At 34.7% G+C, this 21,475-nt stretch overlaps 1 protein-coding gene across 1 annotated transcript in view; it reads right to left on the bottom strand.

The window, feature by feature from the left end:
- Cop1 (COP1 E3 ubiquitin ligase) overlaps positions 1 to 21,475 on the bottom strand; it is a 126,359-nt gene that overhangs the window by 90,301 nt on the left and 14,583 nt on the right. The window contains exons 4-6 of the mRNA XM_032915494.1: positions 16,268 to 16,344; positions 15,437 to 15,556; positions 13,272 to 13,340 (exon numbers count right to left, since the gene is read on the bottom strand). Of these exons, the coding sequence (XP_032771385.1) occupies positions 13,272 to 13,340; positions 15,437 to 15,556; positions 16,268 to 16,344 (266 nt within the window). The remainder of the gene's footprint in view (positions 1 to 13,271; positions 13,341 to 15,436; positions 15,557 to 16,267; positions 16,345 to 21,475) is intronic.

Below are 21,475 nucleotides of genomic sequence, written 5' to 3'. Positions count from 1 at the left end.
AAAAAAAAGGCATTGTAACCCACTTCATTAGTCTGACAGAGTTTAGCATCAACTCGAAAGCAACTAGGAGTTACGCATTATAACAGTTATGTATCATGATTTTTAAAAACATTTAAGTATCTTGCTTTTGATAATGTTCCCATTGCATCGCAGCCATTTTCATGTCAAGAAAATGTAAGCATTTCAATCATAGGATAATATTCAATTATATATTGAAACATTTCTTTCTTACCAGAGATTTAAGATGTTAACAACTATCGTAAGCCTAGGACATACAAATGTCTCAAGTATTATCATTTTCCTTGTATTATAAGGTTATTTTAGATTTTATTAAAAGATGAGTACTGTCAGGGATGGGTCTGGTGCTGTGTATAGAAATGCTAAATTCTGAATTCCAAGGTCTGGTTGCAGATTCTCATGTACACCAGCCTCTGTTACATAAATCTTGTTCCCCAATTTAAAGCTACTGGTTAAATAAAAGTGGCTAAAGCCAATTACTGGGGTGAATACAGGTAGGTAGGTTTTCAACTACCTGGCTGAGTCCCTGTAGGAACCCCGAGGTGAGAAAGAGGAAGAAGGAGAGAGAAGACTGGAGAACAGGAGATCTCCATTAGATGTAATAAACCAGGAGCACTGGGCTGAGAGAAATGGCTTCCCACCCTCCAGGACAGACCAATAGAGCAGAAATAACCCAGGTGAGACTGTCAACAGCAAATATTCGGGGAGCATAGTTAGGAATTAACCAGTCTAGCATACAGAAAAACAGACTAAGGGTAATTCGCCCAGTAATTTGTGCTAAAGCTGATTTAAAAATCTATAGGATTCTGCTTCAATTATTGGGGAACAAATTACAATAACAACTAATAGAGTTATAAAATAACATTTGAAAATACCATTTATAAATTAAAATAGAAATTAGTCAACAGAAATAGCTATAAAATTTTCATTACACACTAAGCTGCTTTCCAGAAACTCTGTATTACCTCAAGTAAGCCAGTTATGGCTGGTTTAGTTTAACCCAAATATATATGGAACAATTTTAAAATATGAAACAGTAATACCTAATTGTGTAATACTGATTGGCAGATTTGAAGCAAATACTGTGTCTATTAGGAAAATGAGGCACAGAAAGGCTAGGTATTTGAAGACCTTTCGACTGGTGTGCAGAGAAAGTGGAATGAGAGCCACAGCAGCCTTCTATGAACCACTGCGACACTATTTCAAAAATAGGATCTTGGATTTACTCATCTAATGCTTGGTACAAGAGAGCGTTTTTAAAGGTTTGTTAGCATTGGTATATTGTTATTACAGCAAAATAAGCACAGTGAAGAGGGACGAACTTAATAATCCAAATATTTATCACCTTAGCACTTTGCTAAGTATGGAGAACAGTACAATGGAGGTAATGTTCAAACGCAGGATCTAAGTGAAATCAGACCTTAAGTCAAAGATGGAGCCTTAAAGGACTTACAGAATTTTACAATGGGTAAAGACAATAAATAAAGACAAATGCTAAGGCTATGAGGAAAGGAAATAATAAAAGGAACCCATAGTGATGAGTATAATCAGGCAACATCAATTTAATCAGAAACAAGGAATCAACAAGTGGACATTAGAGAAAGCTAACATAGAGGCAAGCAAAATAAGACACTTGCTAACTGCAAGGAGAAAAAAAAAGCAAATTTAGCCACCAAATCAAGAGAGAAGATATATTTATCAGAGAAATCAATGGTTAAAAAAAGGGATTAGTATTACCACGTTTTCATCTCAACATTGTATCTACTTTAAGATAACTTTGCTCAATCTTAAAAACTTTAACACACCATTTCTTTCTTAACTAAAACTTTTGTTAGTAAGACACTGACTGACAGCTTGGTAGTCTTTCAAATAAAGGCCAGTCCTCTGACCAATGTTAGTGCCCCAGACTCAGGGCACACACAACCCTCCTCTCCAATCATCCCATTATTTCCAACTAAGTACTCTAGTTCAGCTCACATAAGAGCCGTACAGTTAATGATTCTCAACCTATTTAGTCAGCTACAACATCCCATTATTCCTCATCCTTAAGGAAATCTCTTTTCATAGACATTTAAAATTCCAGTGGTTTTGATGTCTAAATAAACAAAATGCTCTCATGGTCACCTCTTTAATATTTTTATTATTCTGAAATGCATCACTCCTAAATATCTTTATTTAAAACCTGTTTTATTCTAAGGGTTCTTTAATATGAATGGCTAAAAACAGTTAAAATAAAACCTGTATCAACATAGATAATCTACATCACATTTGGTCAAATAAGTAATTTTTATAAAATATTAGAACTTGGAGTATGAGAGGTCACCTGAAATGCCACAGCGGTCAATTTTTACTTCTGTGTCTCATGTTTCTAGTGTCTCATACCTATTTTAACACACACACACACACACACACACACACACACACACACACACACACACACACACACTCACTCTTAACTGCTCTTACTTGCTGAATCATCTCACCAACCTGAGGCTGCTATATATTTAAGACAAATTACAAAAAATGGTCAATATCAAATAATGTATACTTTAAAAACCAAGATTTTAAGGCTATAGAAAGATGGCTTAGCAGGTAAAGCACTTGCTGTTCTTCAGAATATGGGTTTGATTCCTAGCAGCCCTCTTTAGCCTCTATAGGTACCAGTCACATACATATGTGAAATACAGACATCCATGCAGTCAAAACATCCAGGCAAGGAAAATGAATTAAAATAAATTAAAAAAAAAAAATCAAGAATTTCATAGGAATCTATTTTAAATGAAACAACCAAGGTATAAGTGCTATCCTAATGAATATAAAAATAATGTTAAAAGTTATCTTGGATGTCAGCCATGGAATTAAGATAAAAAGAAATCTGAAGAAACTTTAGAAATTGCATACTAGATTAAAGCATTTCCAATTCAAGGTATCAATATAAGATATTTCAGTACTAGTAAACAGAAGACAAAAAACAAATATTTGAGAGAACTGTGCTAAACTTACTCTTAGAGGCATCTTTACCCCCAAAAGGAAGAATCATAAAAAAGTCCAAAACTGTTTTAGAAATAACCAAGTCCATGAAGGTAAACTGCTATCATGTAAGTAAAAGCCAGTCAAACTTGAGTGATAAAATTCATTCAAACTTGATTTAATACAATTGTGTAATTTGAAGCTACTAAAATTTATTGATTGAATGATTAAATGACAATGATACTGCAAAACATATTCCTAAGAAATCAGTAGCAAGTACTCTCTAAACAGTGTAAAAAAAAATCAAAGAAAATATATTTAAACATTTTTATAAGTCTCAGAATCATTATGAAAACAAGAGTTTGAAATTGAAGAATTCTCTATTATTGACAATTTTTATAACAGGTTAGAATCTTTTGTACTCACTTCCTTGAACTTTTACTACTGGTTTGTTAATATGAATGTGTGTGAATAGTAAGCTCATGTGAAATCAACTTTATAGTAAAATCACTTAGAATAAAAGTGTACATACGTCATCTAAAATAAACAAAAGAATAATCTACTGCACTCAGAAAAAGCTGGTAAGAAAACAACACAGCTCAATGTATACTAATTTTAAAAGAAAAACTACCAAGAGCAAAACATTTAACCAAAGTATAAAGAAACCCTTACTACTCCATAAAATAATAAGACGCATACTTGGTATCTAATGGCAGTCTTGATATTAAGATATTGTTCAGCATTCCCAGAGGAGTTGTTTAAAAAACACAAAGAAATACACAAACAAAAGAATAAATAAAGAAGTAAATGAGCAAACAGAGAAAACAAAGACAGTTTATTTAAAAGCAAGTGTAAATGAATGGCAATATCAAGACATACTCCAGTAAGACAGAAACTGTTAGGGGCAGAGAGGCAGCTCAGTGACTGACTGCCACGTGTTCACATTCCTAGAACCTACTAAAATGAGGGGCAGGAATGGCAGGATGCCTATAATCCTGGCATGTGGAAAGTAGATCCAGGGAGGTTGATTTTGTGACTCAGTTTCATGTCAGAGTCTCTACCTCAATAAATAACATAGAGAGCACCTGAGAAGGACACCTGACACCAGCATCTGATTCCTAATATGAACAAACACACACACACACACACACACACACACACACACACACACACACACGAACCCACATACTACTACTGTGTACATGCATATTCAAAAAGAAAGACAAATTACTATAAATTTATGTAACCACTGGGGCAGCAGAAAAACTACAAAAATAGATTTGCTAAGAAAGAAACAAATTCAAATGGCCAAGTAATGGCCAATAATTACAATACTTAGGAGACAGAAGCTAGAGAATCAGGAAGTTTAAGGTCATCCTTGGCTTGTTGAAGGCCAACCTGTTCAACATAAAATCTACAGCTTAAAAGCAACGTAATTCTCCCTGCAAAAAAAGTACAGACAAATCAAAAAAGGAATTTTGAAAGCCCAGTTAAGAAATCATATGGAAAAAATTATTAACAGGACAAGAAGATAGTTCTATCTGGAAAGGCACTTAAAAAAGAGCTCAGCTCTATTTCTGGGCCCACAGTGGAGGGAGAGAAACACTTCTGGAAGTTGTCCTCTGAACTTTACACCCATGAAAACACTCATGTGAAACCCTTCAACACAAACAACTGTGATAGGAAGAAATGTTTTTTAAAATAAATAATAAACAAATAATTCAAAACAGGATTAACACAAAACAGCAATAAAATAACGGGCCTACATACCTGGTTATTGTTTATAATACATCTACCTTAGGTCTAAACACAAAAAGAGACAAGTGTATTTTTAAAATGCATACTAGGTGTGGTGGCCCATGATTATAATCCCAGCACTGGGGAAGCCAAGGCAGCCTATTTAACCTGCTTAGTCTACTTGACAAGTTCTCCGTCAAGTGATATGTGCAGTTGTCATCTGACTTCTAGACAGAGGCACAAAAATACACCTGCATGCACACAAAAGAAAACGACAGCTATATACAGTCAGTGATAAAAACCACCTCACACACAATGCTTCAGGGATCAACAGAGCAGGATCACAAAGACTCAGTAGGAAGTAAACACACACTTCACAAGTTTACACTGCACTGCACTTGCTATTGCAGAACTTACTATTAACCAGCTGGCAAATATTTATGTATTTATGTAAAGAAATTACATCATTTTCAGGAAATGTACCTAGCAAAGAAGGAAAAAAAATCTATAATGAAAAGATACGAAACACTTAAAGAAATTGAATGAGACACTAGGAGGTATAAGCATCTCTCACGGTCAAAAATCAGCAAAATTAGTATTGTAAACATGGTAGTGTCACTGAACAAAATTCACAAATTCAATGTAAACTCTAACAAAATTCCAATGATACTTCCACAGAAATAAAGAACGAAACCCCTAAAATTCCAAATAGCTAACTAATGCAATCCTGACCTAAAAGAACAAGCTAGAAATATCATAATACACAATTTCAAATTATACAATAGTGTTAGAATGAATAAAATAAAATGTTTACCATGCAAAACCAGGCAAGTCTAGAACAGAGGACTCAAAAATGATTTATGTAACTACATCCACAGAATTCAAAAATGGCACCAAAATATATTTTGGGAAAAACAGACCCTCTAACAAATGATTCTGTGAAATCTGGACATCTGCATGTAAAAGACTGAAATAGATCCCTACCACTAACCCAGGATTTAAAAAAAAAACAAAAACAGAAAACAAAAAACAAAATCAATTCAAAATGAACCAAATACCTAACAGTAAGGGAAAATATAAGGAAAACAACTTAAAACAAGCGCCAACAAGAACTGTCTGAACAGTACTCCAATAGGAAGAATCAACAAACAGAAGTGAACCAAATTCAAAAGATTCTGCACAAATTAAAGGTTTGCCTGAGGGTACAGTGGTAAGAAGTCTGGCGAGCTCAGAGGTAGAGCTCCTGCCTAGCATAAACCCCAGTTTAGGCGTCAGTACCAAAAAGAATCTTTGATCAGAAGTAAAAGGGAAATGAATAAAGGAATGCCTCACGCAGAAACAATCAAGAGAACATTACCTGTATGTTGAAGATGTCGCAATAAAATCTACCATGTTTTGCAAATAATGTTCACAAATACAGTACAGAGTACAAAACTGAGACCCAGTAATGTAAAGGTGGGTGGGGCAGAAGACTGAGAATTCAAGGCCAGGCTGAGATATGTGCAGTTGGCTGGGGCCAGCCAAAGGCTGCACAGTAAGGCCCTCTCTCAAAAAAGAATGGAAACATTAAAAATAAAAGTCTCACTGTTTCATTATGGTACATTAAACCAGCAAATGACTTTAGGAAAAAAATGACAATCTTCATATTCAAATAATGTTTTTATCTAAGTAATCCACTGTTTAAAACAGTTCCATATATAAAGTACAGTTCAAAATCTTTTGATATAGCTACAACAAAAAGGACAAAAGTATGACCAAAAGCCCCTACACAACAAAGTCTACATAAAAAGTACATCCATAGCAGTGCAGGAATCAAACAAAAAGCCAAAGAGCAAGGAAGTGATAATAAAGAAAGGAAAAGTAAACAGAAAACAGAACACAGGATAAAAAGTCAAAAGTTAATCCTTAGGATAAAATTTATAAAATTGGTATGTCCCTGAAAACAATTAATCAAGAATAAAAAATTAAAAATCATTATTGGTAATATCAGAAAAAAAGAGGTCACATGGTTTGATAATAAAAATTAAAACAAACTTAACATCAAAAGTTTGTGGTAGACAATTTCTCCAAAAAGTATCCAGCATAGGCATCCAATAAGTCTGAACCAGCATCAAACTACTCAACTGGATCAATAATCTGAAATCTTCTGAAAACAAATTACGGTATACAGTTTCTCTAGCTGGACTTCTAAATATTCAAAAAACGCATGCATCACAGATGCATGAATTCTGCCCCACAAACAAAACCCAGAAGAATGTATATTTCCTAAGTCATTTATTTGTCAAAGTTAACAAACTTTAAAGTACTGCATAAGATCTGTGTAAGAAAAAACAACTTTACTCTCTCACCCATGAACACAGACATAAAACTATTCTAACAAGCTAGGCAGAGTGGCCCACACCTTAATCCTAGCACTTTGAAGGCAAAGCCAGGCAGATCTCTGTGAGTTTTAGGCCAGCTGGTCTATAAAGAGTTCCAGGACAGCCAGGGCTACACAGCGATGTCTCAAATAGAAAAAAGGAGAGAAAAAAAAAAAAAAAAAAGAAATTTCAAACAAACCACGCATGAGAGTACACACAATTACTTGGTGTGCTTTACAAAGGGCTGAATTCAAGTAAAGAGATAAACTACTCTGGTGGGATCTCCTAGAATTAAAAACATTCTAGAAAAGACAACCCTGGGTCAATCTTGATGGCTGGTCACTATAGCTACTGACTTTCTGATGTTAAATCTAAGTTACTTATCCATATTAGCAGAATGAAAAGGATAAATTCTATGACTATCTCAGATATACAAAACTTCTAAAGAATACTCAATCCCATTCATAACTGAAGAAAAGGAAATCCACTTACTCAAGGGGAATAGAAATGTATTTCCTTGAATGATTAAAAACAAAACCCTAAAAAACAAAACAACAACAACAACAAAACCCTACAGAAAACTCCATACCTAATGGTGACACGTCGAATGATTTCACTTTGAGATCAGCATCAAGACTAGGATGCCCAGCTAGCACCACTTCTATTCATCACTGTACCGGATGTCCTAGCCAGCAGAGTAAGACAAGAAAAATAAATAAAGATATAAGGATCATAGAGAAAGACATTGAATTGTTATTGCAGATTATGATGTGTACATAGAAAACAAAAAAGAATCTATAAATTAGAATTAATGAAAGTCTAACAAGGTTGCTGGTGATTAAAAAATATGTAAGTCAGATGAATTTCTATGTATCAGCAATAATAAAATAAAATTAAAGACAGATACCATCTACCATTAGCATTGAAATCATAAAATCTAAACAGGATGTGGAAGACTGATAGCTTTTGAAAGTATCAAAAATTTTAAAAAGTTTGTAAGATCTAAAAGTACGCAGAAATATCATGTTTATAGGCTCAAAGGAACAATGCTATAAAGACATACTCCCTATTTTCATGAAGTCAATGCAACCCCAATAACCTCAGCAGGCTTCACATGGAAATGAATTAGCTGATCCAAATGTATCAGAAAATGCAAAGAGCCACTAACAGTCAAGAGATTCATTCAGAAAAGCAGTCACTTTAGGCTCTAGTGTATAACGTGGCACTTCTCAAAGGACAGACAATAGAGCCTGGGAGCAGAAGAGAGGGCCCAGAGGCATGTCTATGTACGTATAGGTACGTATACATGGATGTGCAATGAATGAAGCTGAAAAACTCCCGAGTAATGGGGGAGAGGATGGCCTTTCCTAATGAAGGTTCAGATGGCTGGGGATCCATGTAAAAAGATCTCTAAACGTCAAATCATATATAAAAAGCTCCAAGGAAAGCAGATCCCTAAATGTGAAAGAAAGCAAAGCTTCAAACGACAGGCAGTACAGAAAAACATTTGCATGATCACAGGTAAAGATTCTTTACCTAGCACAAAAGGCACTGTAAGAAAAATAGTTTGAATACTTTCAAGTTAGAAACTTCTGTCTATTAAACTGCACAAATAAGCCAACAGAAAATAGTATTCCAAATAGCAGGGAACATGATCTTTGTGTTAGATTAATATGAGAAAAAATGTATGCCAAAACAACTTAAGCTACAAAAAATGGAACAGCTACAGAAAGTCTTCTGTAAACAGTACTTCAGACACACATACAAGATAATCCACAGAGCCAGTGAACATAATACCAAAGTGCTCAGTCTGTCGGCCATCAAGGAAATGCCCAAATTCAAACTCCAGAAAGAGAGCAATGCATACTAGGAAGCAATGTTCTAGTTTCTGAACTAGACGATGACAAACTAGGCAAAAATAAAATGCAAATACAAACACCCATACAGGTTTGTAGAAGGACTATGCAATCCAAGGAGTACTCTCAGTAAAACATAACAGTATTCTGTTTTTAAAGTGAAGATATACATACCCTATGCCTCATTGATTCCACTTGCACCTATATACACATAAATATTCTAATATACACATATGGACAATATTGGCAATGTTTATGTACAGTCCCAACTAAAAACAACAAATGTCAACCAACAATGATGTTTAGGGAAAAAGTATTTAATCAATTCAATTGCCACTGAAACTGAATCAGTTAGTGTCCTACTTAGTTTCTTGTCAACCTGACACAAGGAGAATCTATTTGGGGAGAGGGGCTCTCAACTGAGAAAGCCTCCCCAGGAGACTGACCTGTGCGCAAGCTTGTGGGGGCATTACTTGATTAATGATTGACAGGTGGTGCTACCCCTGGGCAAGTGGTCCTGAGTTGTATTAACAAAACAAAAAACAAAAACAGGCTGAGAAAACCATGAGGAGCAAGGCACTAAAACTCCTCCACAGCCTCTGCTCCACTTCCTCCATGACTTCCCTCAGTGTTGGAAGGCAACTTGACACTTGCTAGCTGAAATAAACCCTTTCCTCCTCTAGTTGCTTTTCGTCAGTGTTCTTTAAGAATTACTGTCAACTAGTCGTATATATCCATATAGGCTTAACACTGAGCCACAGAAGGCAGGATCTCATTAAATACTGTACAAGCACATTTATATAAAGCTCAAAATTAGAGATCTAAAAATACTTTAGCAGCAACACATTCAAGAAAGGCAAGTGAAGTTACAATCATAAATATCAGAATACTAACAAGCAGGAGAGTGAGAAAGAAATCTCAGCAGTGCCCTGCTGTGTAATCAAGGAAATTATGTACGTGCTATTCTAGTCTAAAGCATAACCCTAACTGATACAACCTTCCATGCTTTATTTCACATAAAATTGCTAAAATTCAACTCATTCAAATTCCAACTGAAATGAACTAATAAAGAAGTTCCACAATTTGCTAGAAAGTCTATTTCAAAAATAAATCTAGAAAAATACTAAACAATAATTCAAATACTGGTACAGATTTGAATGGATATAATTGCTCTTGCCTGGAACTCAAATTTCTACCATTCTAACTGTGACGAAAACCTAAAACATTCATCTAAATACAGTTACTACATACTATTGATAGGTAGACCTGATGTAGCCACTAAAGAGCATCTCCTCTTACTAGTTACATGTCTTTGTGGAACTCCCTCTAAAGTTTAGTGTGGGGGCTCTGGTTTTCTTAAACAAAGAAGTAATGACTAAAGTATTAGTGTGGAAATGAGATGTCAGACCTGTGAGATGCTCAGGAGGTAAAGGTACAGAAATCCAATCTGATGATCTGAGTTTACTTTTGGGACACAAATGGTAGCACAGAACAGTTACTCACGTTGACTTCTGACCTGTGTATGCCACCTAATCCAACCCCACAAAGTAAATAAAAGTATATTCATTTTTTAGACTTAAATAAATTAGTTCCTTGGTTACTTGTAACAATTACAACTAAAATAACCAAACTCAATCATTCATGGACACACTAAAAAAATGTGTGTACTAACGAATGTTTATGTACTGCTCACTATAGGCTCCAATATCCATCAATACTTTAAATTAATATAGTTCTTAAACTAAACTATCTACAAAATACATAGCACAAGAGGAAATCAGTCACAAAGCTATTAAGACTCAATTTAAGTTAAGCCCCAGCACAATCCCCAAGAACTTTAATGACAAAACCAGAAAAGCAGCATACAATGCTATATGATATATGACTCAATGAAGTACTACAGGAAGGTTACTACAAAATATGGGCTACCAGAGAAGAGACCTGTCAGAACCAAAAAATATCAGCTATCAGAGAAAAGACCTATCAGAATCACAAAATATTGGCTACCAGAGAAATCTATCAGAACTACAAGGAGACAATTCTCCTTTCACCTCCTGACTCCAAGTTTTAGACTTTAAGACAGTTTTTGTTCAAAATTATTTGTATGCAAATATTCAGTCTAAATATTCTGCTCCAAGGAAGAGGGCAGACTCATTTTTTGACTAATATGATAAAAAGTGTCTCCCTACAGAACAAAGACTAGCCAGATTTAAATCTCCTGAGCTTAAGATCCTTACTGTAACACAAATCCATTGGATATTTCAAATGAAGTGGACCCGATTCCACACTGCCCCATGAGGGGTTGGAGTCAGGGCAGATTCAGGCAATGATGCAGCCAGACATCTCATGGGTAATGAAGTCTTCATTCTCAACCCACTAGACTCAGGTGTTTGGCCAGCATCAATAAAATATGATGGGGCTAAATGTGAGGTAAAATTACCAGTCCTCTCTGTTTTTAATCACTATAAAAACTTTTAACTGTTAATACTTACAAGGATACTGAAAAAAGAAACTCAGTAACTAATAAAAACTTCATATATTTCCATATATAGAAAATTACCAGACATTTTACTTAACTCCCATAAATCTTAATATAGCTGGGTTTTTCACTTTATTGATGCATTTATTCACTTATTCATTTATTACAAAGGACTTTACAATGAACCAAACATTTACAATAAGCTCTAAGTAAGTCTAAGTCAAAAAGGACATGTTAAATGTTTCTACAACATAACTTCATACATTCTGTTTTAACGAGTAGAGTAAGTAAGAAATATAAAATTTTATCTACTTTATATTTTCCACAGGAGGCAGGAGGCTCACAGTGTGAACACTGCATTTAAAAAAAAAAAATCCATGCATAATATATTTTTAGTCTTGTTACTCCGTATGACCCAAGGACCAAGGGCCTCTACATCATCTGGGACTTGCTAGAAATGCATACAGTCGTAGTCCAAAGACTCCCTTTAATAAAAACAAACAAAACAAAAACAAAAAAAAACTGCATTTTAATAAGATCCTAAGGTAACTCCACGAGCTCAGTCAATAGTTTGAGTATTATGTGTGCTAGAGAGATGGCAGGAAAAACACTTGCCCCTCTTGCAGGGGACCTGAATTCAGTTTCCAGCACCCACATGGTGGCTCACCATCTGTATATTCAGTTCCAGTGAGACCCATCCGCCTCTTCTGACCTCCTCTGGCACCAAGTACACATGTAGTACATTTTCATATATGCAGGCAAACACTCATACACATAAAATAAAAATGTTTTAACCTTTAAAAAGTACCATTCTGTAGAATTTAAGCAAATAAATAACTGACCACTACCTGTTATCCCACCAAACCCACCAAGAGACAAGTGAATCTAAGCATGTAATAAAGATTGTGCTTCTGCCATTATACATACAAAATAAAATTCCATAAAGGCTAGGATAGGGAAGTAAAGTCATAAACCATGCAAGGGTATTTAACTATTCACACTTAACAAAGTGGTTAGTAAGATAAATCATCAGAAGAAAAACTGAAAATATATAGTTTTATTACAAAAAAAAATTACTCATCTTTTTTTAAGTTACCAGTGTAGAACATAGTATACAGTAGATTACATATTTTAATATTTAAATCATTTAATTAATTAAACAAATAAAATTTGAATAATTAAAAGCACCTTTTAAGCAGCTCCTAAAAGAGATTTGAAAAAATTCAGATTTCAGTGTTAGTTTTTAAATGTTGTCAAAAGCAAAAAATTAATCTTCATATATTATCTATGTGTGTTAAGAGCTAAAGAAATAAATGTGTGTATGAGAACATTATGGATATACATTAGTGAATACAAAATTGTCTTTTAGGTGTCCTGCATAACTTAAGACACTGCAAATAGGTTTTAACTCTTCTTTTCATACATATTTTCCCCTATAGGAAAAGCTGCATCTCAAGTTTTATTTAAATTTCCAGGTTTTGAGACAAATTCACAATAGTTCTATTTTCTACTTTTATTGCTTTGAGATGAATCATTATGGTAAGCTGGCAGTCCTGGAGACTGGGAATCACAGGCCTTACACTGTACATAGTAGGCAAGCACTGTACAACTAAACTATATTCCTAGCCATTCAAGTAAGACCCACTTAGACTGGATGCCAGGGCTTCATAGTGAGACTTAGCCTAAAACACAAAACAAACAAAATACAAAAACAAAAAAGGAAAAACCAACAACAAAACCCCCAAATTAAATGGTTTTAAATTAAAATACTTAAACATATTTTAGCCTAAAATGCTTCTATACAATAGATACAAGGAATAACAGAAACTAAACAAACATGAAATAGCATACCTCTCTCTTATTTCTCCTGGCAACCTTGAGGAATTCCATAAGGATCTGTAGCTGAGCTGCATGTGATTCCTAGAATAGAAAATTTTAATTTTCCTTAACAAATAAAATTTCAAAAATTTCATTAACAACAGTATAATCAGTATTACAGATAAATTCACTTATGTTGTTGTACTACTTCTATGTTTTCCCATCTGCTAGTTGCAATTTCAAAGAAGAGTCAACATACATTCCATAAAGAATTTAGAACAGAAGAAATTAGTACTCTGCATGTTTTCCTTAAAAAAAAACATTTATAGGTAATGGCTTCTTTTCCCCCCAAACAAAACAACATCAAGACAAAAATCACAATAGAGCTAATGTAGTTTCTAAACATGAAAATAATTTTTCTGAAAAAAATTTATTTGCTAAGATAAACATTAATAAATGGAAAGGAACAAACATATGCCTTTCTCACAAATCGGGCCTATTAGCATTCAGAGGTAGATGGGGAGAAGACTCTGGAGCCTCTCCCTCGGAAGAAGAGGCTCTTTGGGAGTAGAGCAGTTCCCCTTGAGAATTCTGTTAGATGAGCCTTGCTTGGAATTGGATGAAATAGTTCCTTTGATGTGAAGCTACCCTCTGTCTATTGGGAGTAAACAGAAATACACTGCCCAGAAAAAGCCATGCAGCATCTACTCACAGATATGAAAATTAATAAGTATATTTTTGTAAAGTGTGTTGAAAATCAAACCTTTAAAAAGACACACACACACACACACACACACACACACACACACACACACAAATAAATAAAAAACATTAAGGGAGGATGGCAAGTACTCAAACTGGTAACTGAAATGAACTAAAGAACTGCAGATGAATAGAATATATGTCAAGACTTAAAAGCAGAATGAGAGACAGTTTATAAGCAAATACAATTCTAACATCTTATAGGTTTGAAAGGGAAAATAAAGATTAACAAAACCTTCATTTATCTTACTATGCTACAGAATTATCTGAAGCACTATTAAAACAGACACCTGGTCAGATCTAAAGTTTCTGATATTGCTATTTTATAAAAGTTCCCAGAAAAGAAGGCTCACTGTGAAATACCACCTTCTGGAAGACAGATGCGCAAACTCACAGCAACAGTGGTGACTTGTACAAGACCTTCCAAAAGACGGAGCCAATCAGCACTCACCACTCTTTAGGGAGACAGAAGTTGCTAATGGGAGACACAGTAAATCCCCTTGTTCAAGTAAACAGTCTCTCAGCTCTGTGCTCCTATTTAAATGCTGTTGATCCCTCCCAACACACACAAAAGACATTAAGGCAAGAGAGGACTTATTAGGAAGGTGGTGTTTGGTGGGAGGGGAAAAGAGGTTAAGAGGATACTGGAATAGAAAATGATCAAAGTATATTAAACATATATGTACATATGTAGAAAATTATTTTTAAGAAGACCAAAACAAAAACAAAAAAAAGGTACTAGATTATATTTAACAAAGACCTAAATAAAAATGAGTTTGTTCTACAGGAGGGGGAGTGAAATCTGATTTTTCTCCTAAGGCAGAGAAAGAAGTTTCAGCTAAGTAGGGAGCATTGATTCCACTTGCTTCTTTATCTTAATCACTGTGTGTGTGTGTGTGTGTGTGTGTGTGTGTGTGTGTGTGTGTGTGTGTGTTCCTGTAGAGGTCAGAGGACAATTTTTTAATGTCAGTTGTCTATTTCCACTATGGGAATTCAGTTCATCAGGTTTGCATGGCATGGACTTTTACCCTCTTGCCAATCCTCCACCTAATTCATAAACATCTATCAATCCTATCTATCTATCTATCTATCTATCTATCTATCTATCTATCTATCTATCTATCTATCTATCTATCTATTAACCTGTACTAAACTTGACACCCGATACTCCCAATCCCAGAGCCCAGAGTTGGTAACTACATCACTGTTGGCACAGTGCACAGTTTTGTCAAATTTGAAAATCTATTATCCTTTTTTCATTTGCTTTAGGGTCTACAAAACAGGAGCTGGAGAAATGCCTTTTCAGATGTGTTTGATCTAATAATCAATTACTGACAATGGCCTATTATTTCCAAACCTTTCTAGATACTTTTTATGTTAAAATAACCAGATTATCATTTAAAACAAAGCATCTTTTTAATTCAGGCACCACTTACTGCTTCCAGTTGTTTTTTCTTCTGCACTAGTAATTCCAACATGAGGTTGACATTAGCCAAATCAAGATTATCTTGATCAGTTCCTAGCAGATCTTGAAATATTTGCCACCTATGCCCATTCTAAAATTAAAAAGAAACATAGCAACTTAACAAGACAGCTTTAAATTCTAAAACAAAAATTTAAGAAATGCTTTCTAATATACCAAAAGTAAAATTACGATCAAATTCTAACTTACCTCTCCCCAATTACAGGCGGTACAATTTAAACATTATCTCTACTTTGAATAAATTTAGCTAATAAGTATAAAAGGTACACAGAAGTCAAATAGTAAGTTGACATTTCTAAGTATTATGAGTCAAAACAGTATTTTCAGTCTTGCAGTTGGTAAAATATTAATTTAAGCTCACTTGTCTCAATAGTTTGGGGCTAATCCCTTTAATAAAGAAACTTTGAGCAGCTTATTCACAGTACCGTGGCATCTAACCCTTCAAACTTTAGATGTAAGTAAACTCTATCCATGGTGACGCCACCAGACCCTGAAAATAATGGTTTGTCTGATAAACTGTTACAGACAATGCACTTAAGAAAGTTATTATTTACTAATTTGTGTAGCATACCTTAATAAACTCCCTTTAAGAAAAGACCATGCTTTACTAGATATTAATGTCTATTACTGAAATAAAAACATTAAAATTAGTTTAGTAGAAATAGCAATCAGAAGGGCTAAAAAATATTGCTTATTTCATAGAATAGTAATCTACTATATACGATCTCCAGCATTGTAAAACAAACAAACAAAAACAGAAATAGTAATAAGAGCTGAAACATACGGTGCTACTCACTGAGTGGTCCAATTTGAACCTCTTTTCCTCAAATCTTTGCTTCTGTTTGAGAATGAGTTCATTCACTGAAAACAAAAGTAAAAAGCATACAAAATTTGTATTTTTGTTAAATTTATTTATCTTCTAATTGTTCTGCTCAAGTAATTTTTATCTTAACTTTACAGAGTCCCAAAGTTAAAGAAATGTAAAGGAGAAATTAGTAGCTTTCTATTCTAATTAGAATTAGAAATAATTTTTTATACTTATTACTACTACATCTTCTAGTACCACCAGAGATTCTTTCTCGTATGTTCCCCTCGTTTATATGTTGCTCAATAAAGATAATTTTCATCAGGTAAAAAACATTTAAGTGCCTTCTAAGAGACAAGATTTCAAAACTTTTGCTTTGTGGTAACTTTTCTATAAACACCTTGAAGGATGCTGATAATTACACAAATTCATCTCATCCTTCTTAGTAATATGATTATTTTTCCAAATCTCAGATGTCATATAACTATCAGAGACACCAAATCTCTTCTCAACCATGGTGTAAGTAATCGAAGAAAAACTAGTCAGTTCGTTCTTTGCCAGTAATTTATATGAGGTCAAAGAAGTCACATGGTTTGTTTTCAGTTTGTGACAAGGTCTTACTATGTGCCAAGACTGACTTGGACTCTTGATGCTTCTGCCCCTCCAGATTATAGAAATGTCATGTGCTGCCCTAAAAACAGTCTAAACCATGAAAGGTGTGCTGTCTTTCAGACTATATAGGGAAAAAAAGTTATCTCCCTGTCTCCAGAATAAGATGATTTTTCAACTTTCTTAAAGCCATTTTGAAGTTCTGGAGTAGCTATGTAAAGAACAAAGGCCTATGCTCATGAAAGAAAGAATTTTAACATTATCTATTAAGTGCTGAATTAGCTCAGGAAATTCTCCTAAAATGAATACAATTTAAATAATGTTTAAGGCACTTTACTTGTATTTGGGGATGTTATGCTGTGTTGTTTGTTCTTACAGCCAACTGATCCAGAAAGCTAATCAATGTGCTAGGAATCCCTATTAGGATACAGAACTTATTTGGGTGAAAAATGGAACAAGACAGAGATGGTGAATAAGATCATCCACTCTACAAATAAATCAAGATTGATATCAAAGAAACCTTAGGTTTGATGCTTCAAAAATTAATGAATGATCCAGAGCATCAAATAACTCAAATTAGTACAAGAAATACATACGATGTAGTAGTTGTAATATAATGGAATAATCAATACTATCACTGATATAAATTTACAAATGCACAGGCCATATGAAGGTCAAGTAAGAATGGAACCAAAGTTGCCATGCTGTCTATTAAATTAAAAAATGAATAAAAAAGAATACAGATAAAAGTGTATACCGTGCTAGTGTGTGACCAACTCTCAAAACATAAGAGGATACTCTGTGAAGGTTAGTAGGGTGAAATGTTAAGAGTAGAAATATTAACACATCAGTCTGATTCTAAAATGTAGGAAACAAATACGTGACATTATTATTACAATCTATAAAAGAGAGAGTGAAAGAACTTGAAATAACACAAAGAATGAACAAGTAAAATAAACCACAGTGGGGGTACCAGGACAGCTAAGTAGTTAGGAGACTTGTTTGACTTACAGAAGACCACCTTCAGTCCCCAGCACCCACACAGAAACTCACATTCACCAATGCTTTTGTCTAGCCTTCTTAGCAGCAGGCACAGAGGTAGTACACATAAGTATTTAAAAACACAGTAGCCATATATATATAATAAAAATAAACCAATCTTTTTAAAGGAGTAAGACAGAGTTTAATGTTTCCGTTACATTAAGTTGTTAGCATGTGAATAAGAATTGTGATTTAAATAGTTAAAATATTGCACGTTCTGCATATTTTAGTGTCACATGCCATTGTATTTGATTGATTCTTTCCAATACGATTAAATCAAGTTTTTAAAGGTCATAAGTTGCAAAATAAACAGAAAATGAAAACAAACTGTTAATTGGTATGGAGTATTATAGTCTATAATATTACAGAAAGATTATATTACAAAGGGAAAAAAGCCAGGTATGGTGGTACAAGTTTATAGCCCAACATTTAAAAAGCTGCCATGGTAAGATTACAAGTTCAAAGACAAACTGAGTTGCGCGCGCGCGCACACACACACACACACACACACACACACACACAAATCTCTTCTCAAAAATAAAACATTTTTTAGTAAGGGAATAATGTAATTAAGCAAAATAAGCCTTAAACACTAAATCAGAATTTTGGGTAGATACTGAAACAGAGTATTTTCCCCCTTAAAAGCTATTCTTCGAAGAAGGTGCTATGCACAGTGCTAGAGGAGGAAAGTAATCACCAACCTTATACTGCTGTGAACCATCTGATCTACACACACACACACACACACACACACACACACACACACAAAATGGTATGTTATATATACGATACTTTTATATATATTATAAAATCTTTTATATATATATAATAGATAAATATTAATGGAACAACCATTATGGGAGTGAGTAACCAACCACTTTCTGATTGGACTTAATGCTCAAGTGACAAAAAGAAACAATACCCAGCACCACTGTCAGGCCTAAAACCTTGACTAGTAGGTTATAGGGGTTAGAAAAGAACATACTACTATTATTCTGCTAAATGAACACAGTATTAAACCAATGCCTAAATTTAAGTGTCACCTACTAGAAGGCCACATGTCTAAAAATATATGCCAGCATAAATTGGACTTGATAGGCTAGGTCAATAGAGCAATGGGGAGTGGATTTGGAAGGAATTCCAAGAAGGGTGACTATGACACAAGCACAGTATATGAAATTTTCAAAGAACTAAATGAATTTTCACCTTTAAAATTGTACCTCTAAATAAGCAGCAGTTTTTCTGGAAAATAAAAGAATCTTTTTTTCTTAAATATGCTTTACCTTTTTTTTTAATAGCACTTCTTAAAAAATATGTTTTGGTTTTACACTTTAAAATGAGAATAAAGCAGAAGTTTCTTCAAATATAAAGCTACATATATTAACTTGGCGTAAGACTTTCCTATTCTAATCTAGATAAGCAATCAGTTCTCAGAAAAAGGTAAGGTAAGGTTGAAAAAGGTAAAACCTTTACCCTTTACACAACTTGTTGTATCTCAGTGTTGCATCTCAAGAATAAGCCTAACACCGGGATAAGACTACCATAAAATATGCCACATGCATAAACACAGCACAGTCCGTAATAGGAAGATGAACTAAGTGTGAGTTTGTGGGATAGAACAGACAGACAAATGGGAAGAGGGGTGAGGGGAAGGGAGAGAGAATGAGGAGCAAGGGAGGGAGGGAAGAGAAAGAAAGAGGAGGGGAGAGACAGACAGACAGACAGACAGACAGACAACACTGCAGAGCCTCCCTTTGCAGCCCAAGCTTAAACTAAATTAAAAATCCCCCTGCATCAGCCTCTGAAATGCTGTCAAATTGCAGGTGTTCACCACCATACCAGATCTAATATAGATGCTAATGTTTGCAAATAGGAGGCTGATTCACAACAAACCTAAGAAAACTTGATTTACAAATTTTGCAAACACAGAAATGCATACAAATAGGTTGGGGGTGGAAAGTGGGGATAATCTAAAGACTGATAATCTAAAGGCCCTGAAAATGGGGTAGTCTTAGAAGATCTGGGAGAGAAAAAAAGGGACTCTGAATATACTGAGGGAGTTTAGGTTTTGTCAGAAATTCCTGCCTTTTCAAGTCTGAGTAATATTCTATATTGTATTTTATCCATTTAGTCCTTCACAGCTGATGTCCTGTGAATAACAGTTCTGTGAATAATGGGTCTCCTGGTTCCTGTGACTAATGATACTATGAATGTGCATATACAAATACTTCTGCAGAATTCTGCTTGGTGTCTATTTACAGGAAATGAAAACTTTGGGTTGTTTTCAGAAAACACCATGCTGTTTCCTACTACAAACATCATACACAAAGCTTCCCCACATCTCTGTAATCCTTTCTAGCAGAACCTTAATGAGTATATAATCTGTGTATTTTGAGTTCAATTTTTCATATTCTTTTGGTGTTGTTTTACATTTGCTGATTTACTACAAAGGATAAAGGCCAGAAGTAAAGCAGCAGTGTAGATGAACAACAGGACAGGATGTGCAGGAAGGACACAAGCTGCCGACTCTCCAGGCACGCATGCCACGCTCTCTCCTAGCACCTCCACAGGTTCAGCAACATGCACGTCTCTGTTCCAGACACCACTGGGTTCTTACAGAGGCTTCATTAAGTTTCAGGGACTGATTAAATAATGGTATCGGTCATTAGCTCACCCTTCAGTTCTCTCTTCTCCCCTTTCATCAAAGTTACAAACCTCTACCACAGTAGTTAAGTGTCCTGAGCAGCCTAGAAGCTCCCAGGCTCAGACACCTCATTTACTTGTTTATCACTGGAAGGGCATTCTACTTGGAACCCGTCACCATCATGAATTATTTATATATTTTATTGCCATATAAAATTAGTCTTAGTATTTCTGTTGTGCTTTAAAACTCATTATTCCTTAATCTGTACTGAAGTTGGGTCTGTAATTTTAAGACATTCAGCGTATAAAACTAATACCTTATTTTGAGATAACTTACTTTTGACCACCAACTGGATCTTTTGTGTTAGCCTCTCCAGTGCTGGGTATGAGCACAGGCCACCTCATTCAATTTAAAACGTTAACTGTTACATTTACACTAGCACCTGACTAAATTAGTTCCAAGTTTCTACCATTTATATTAAAGTTATACTCCAGTTCTTACATTTCCAATATTAAAATCTGTGTTTATACCTTCCCTCTTCCTCCTGGAGCCTTTCCAGTACATATACTCCACACCTGCCTCATCCAGGGATCTCTATACTCCATCTTCTCCTTCTCCATCAGAAACGCTGACCGAGCAAGCACATGTTCCCCCTCCCCATCAAACACTTCCTTCGTTACTTCTCACTGTTACATTGTCAGCAGAAACACAGAAACATGCAATACTACAGAGACATAAACTTTGCCTAAACCTCTGACAACTCCTTGAAACCTTACATTCTGTCCAAACGTGTACAAAATTCTAATGACATGTTGGGTTTGCTTTTATGGAACTGAAATATAACTGAAATGGCATTAACCATGTATAGAGTCTATGCCATAGCCCAAGAAGAT

The sequence above is a fragment of the Rattus rattus genome, chromosome 10 (genome assembly GCF_011064425.1).
Source record: "Rattus rattus isolate New Zealand chromosome 10, Rrattus_CSIRO_v1, whole genome shotgun sequence".
NCBI lineage: Eukaryota > Metazoa > Chordata > Mammalia > Rodentia > Muridae > Rattus > Rattus rattus.
Note: the sequence above shows the minus strand (reverse complement) of the source record. Positions and strands in the feature narration are given on the sequence as shown.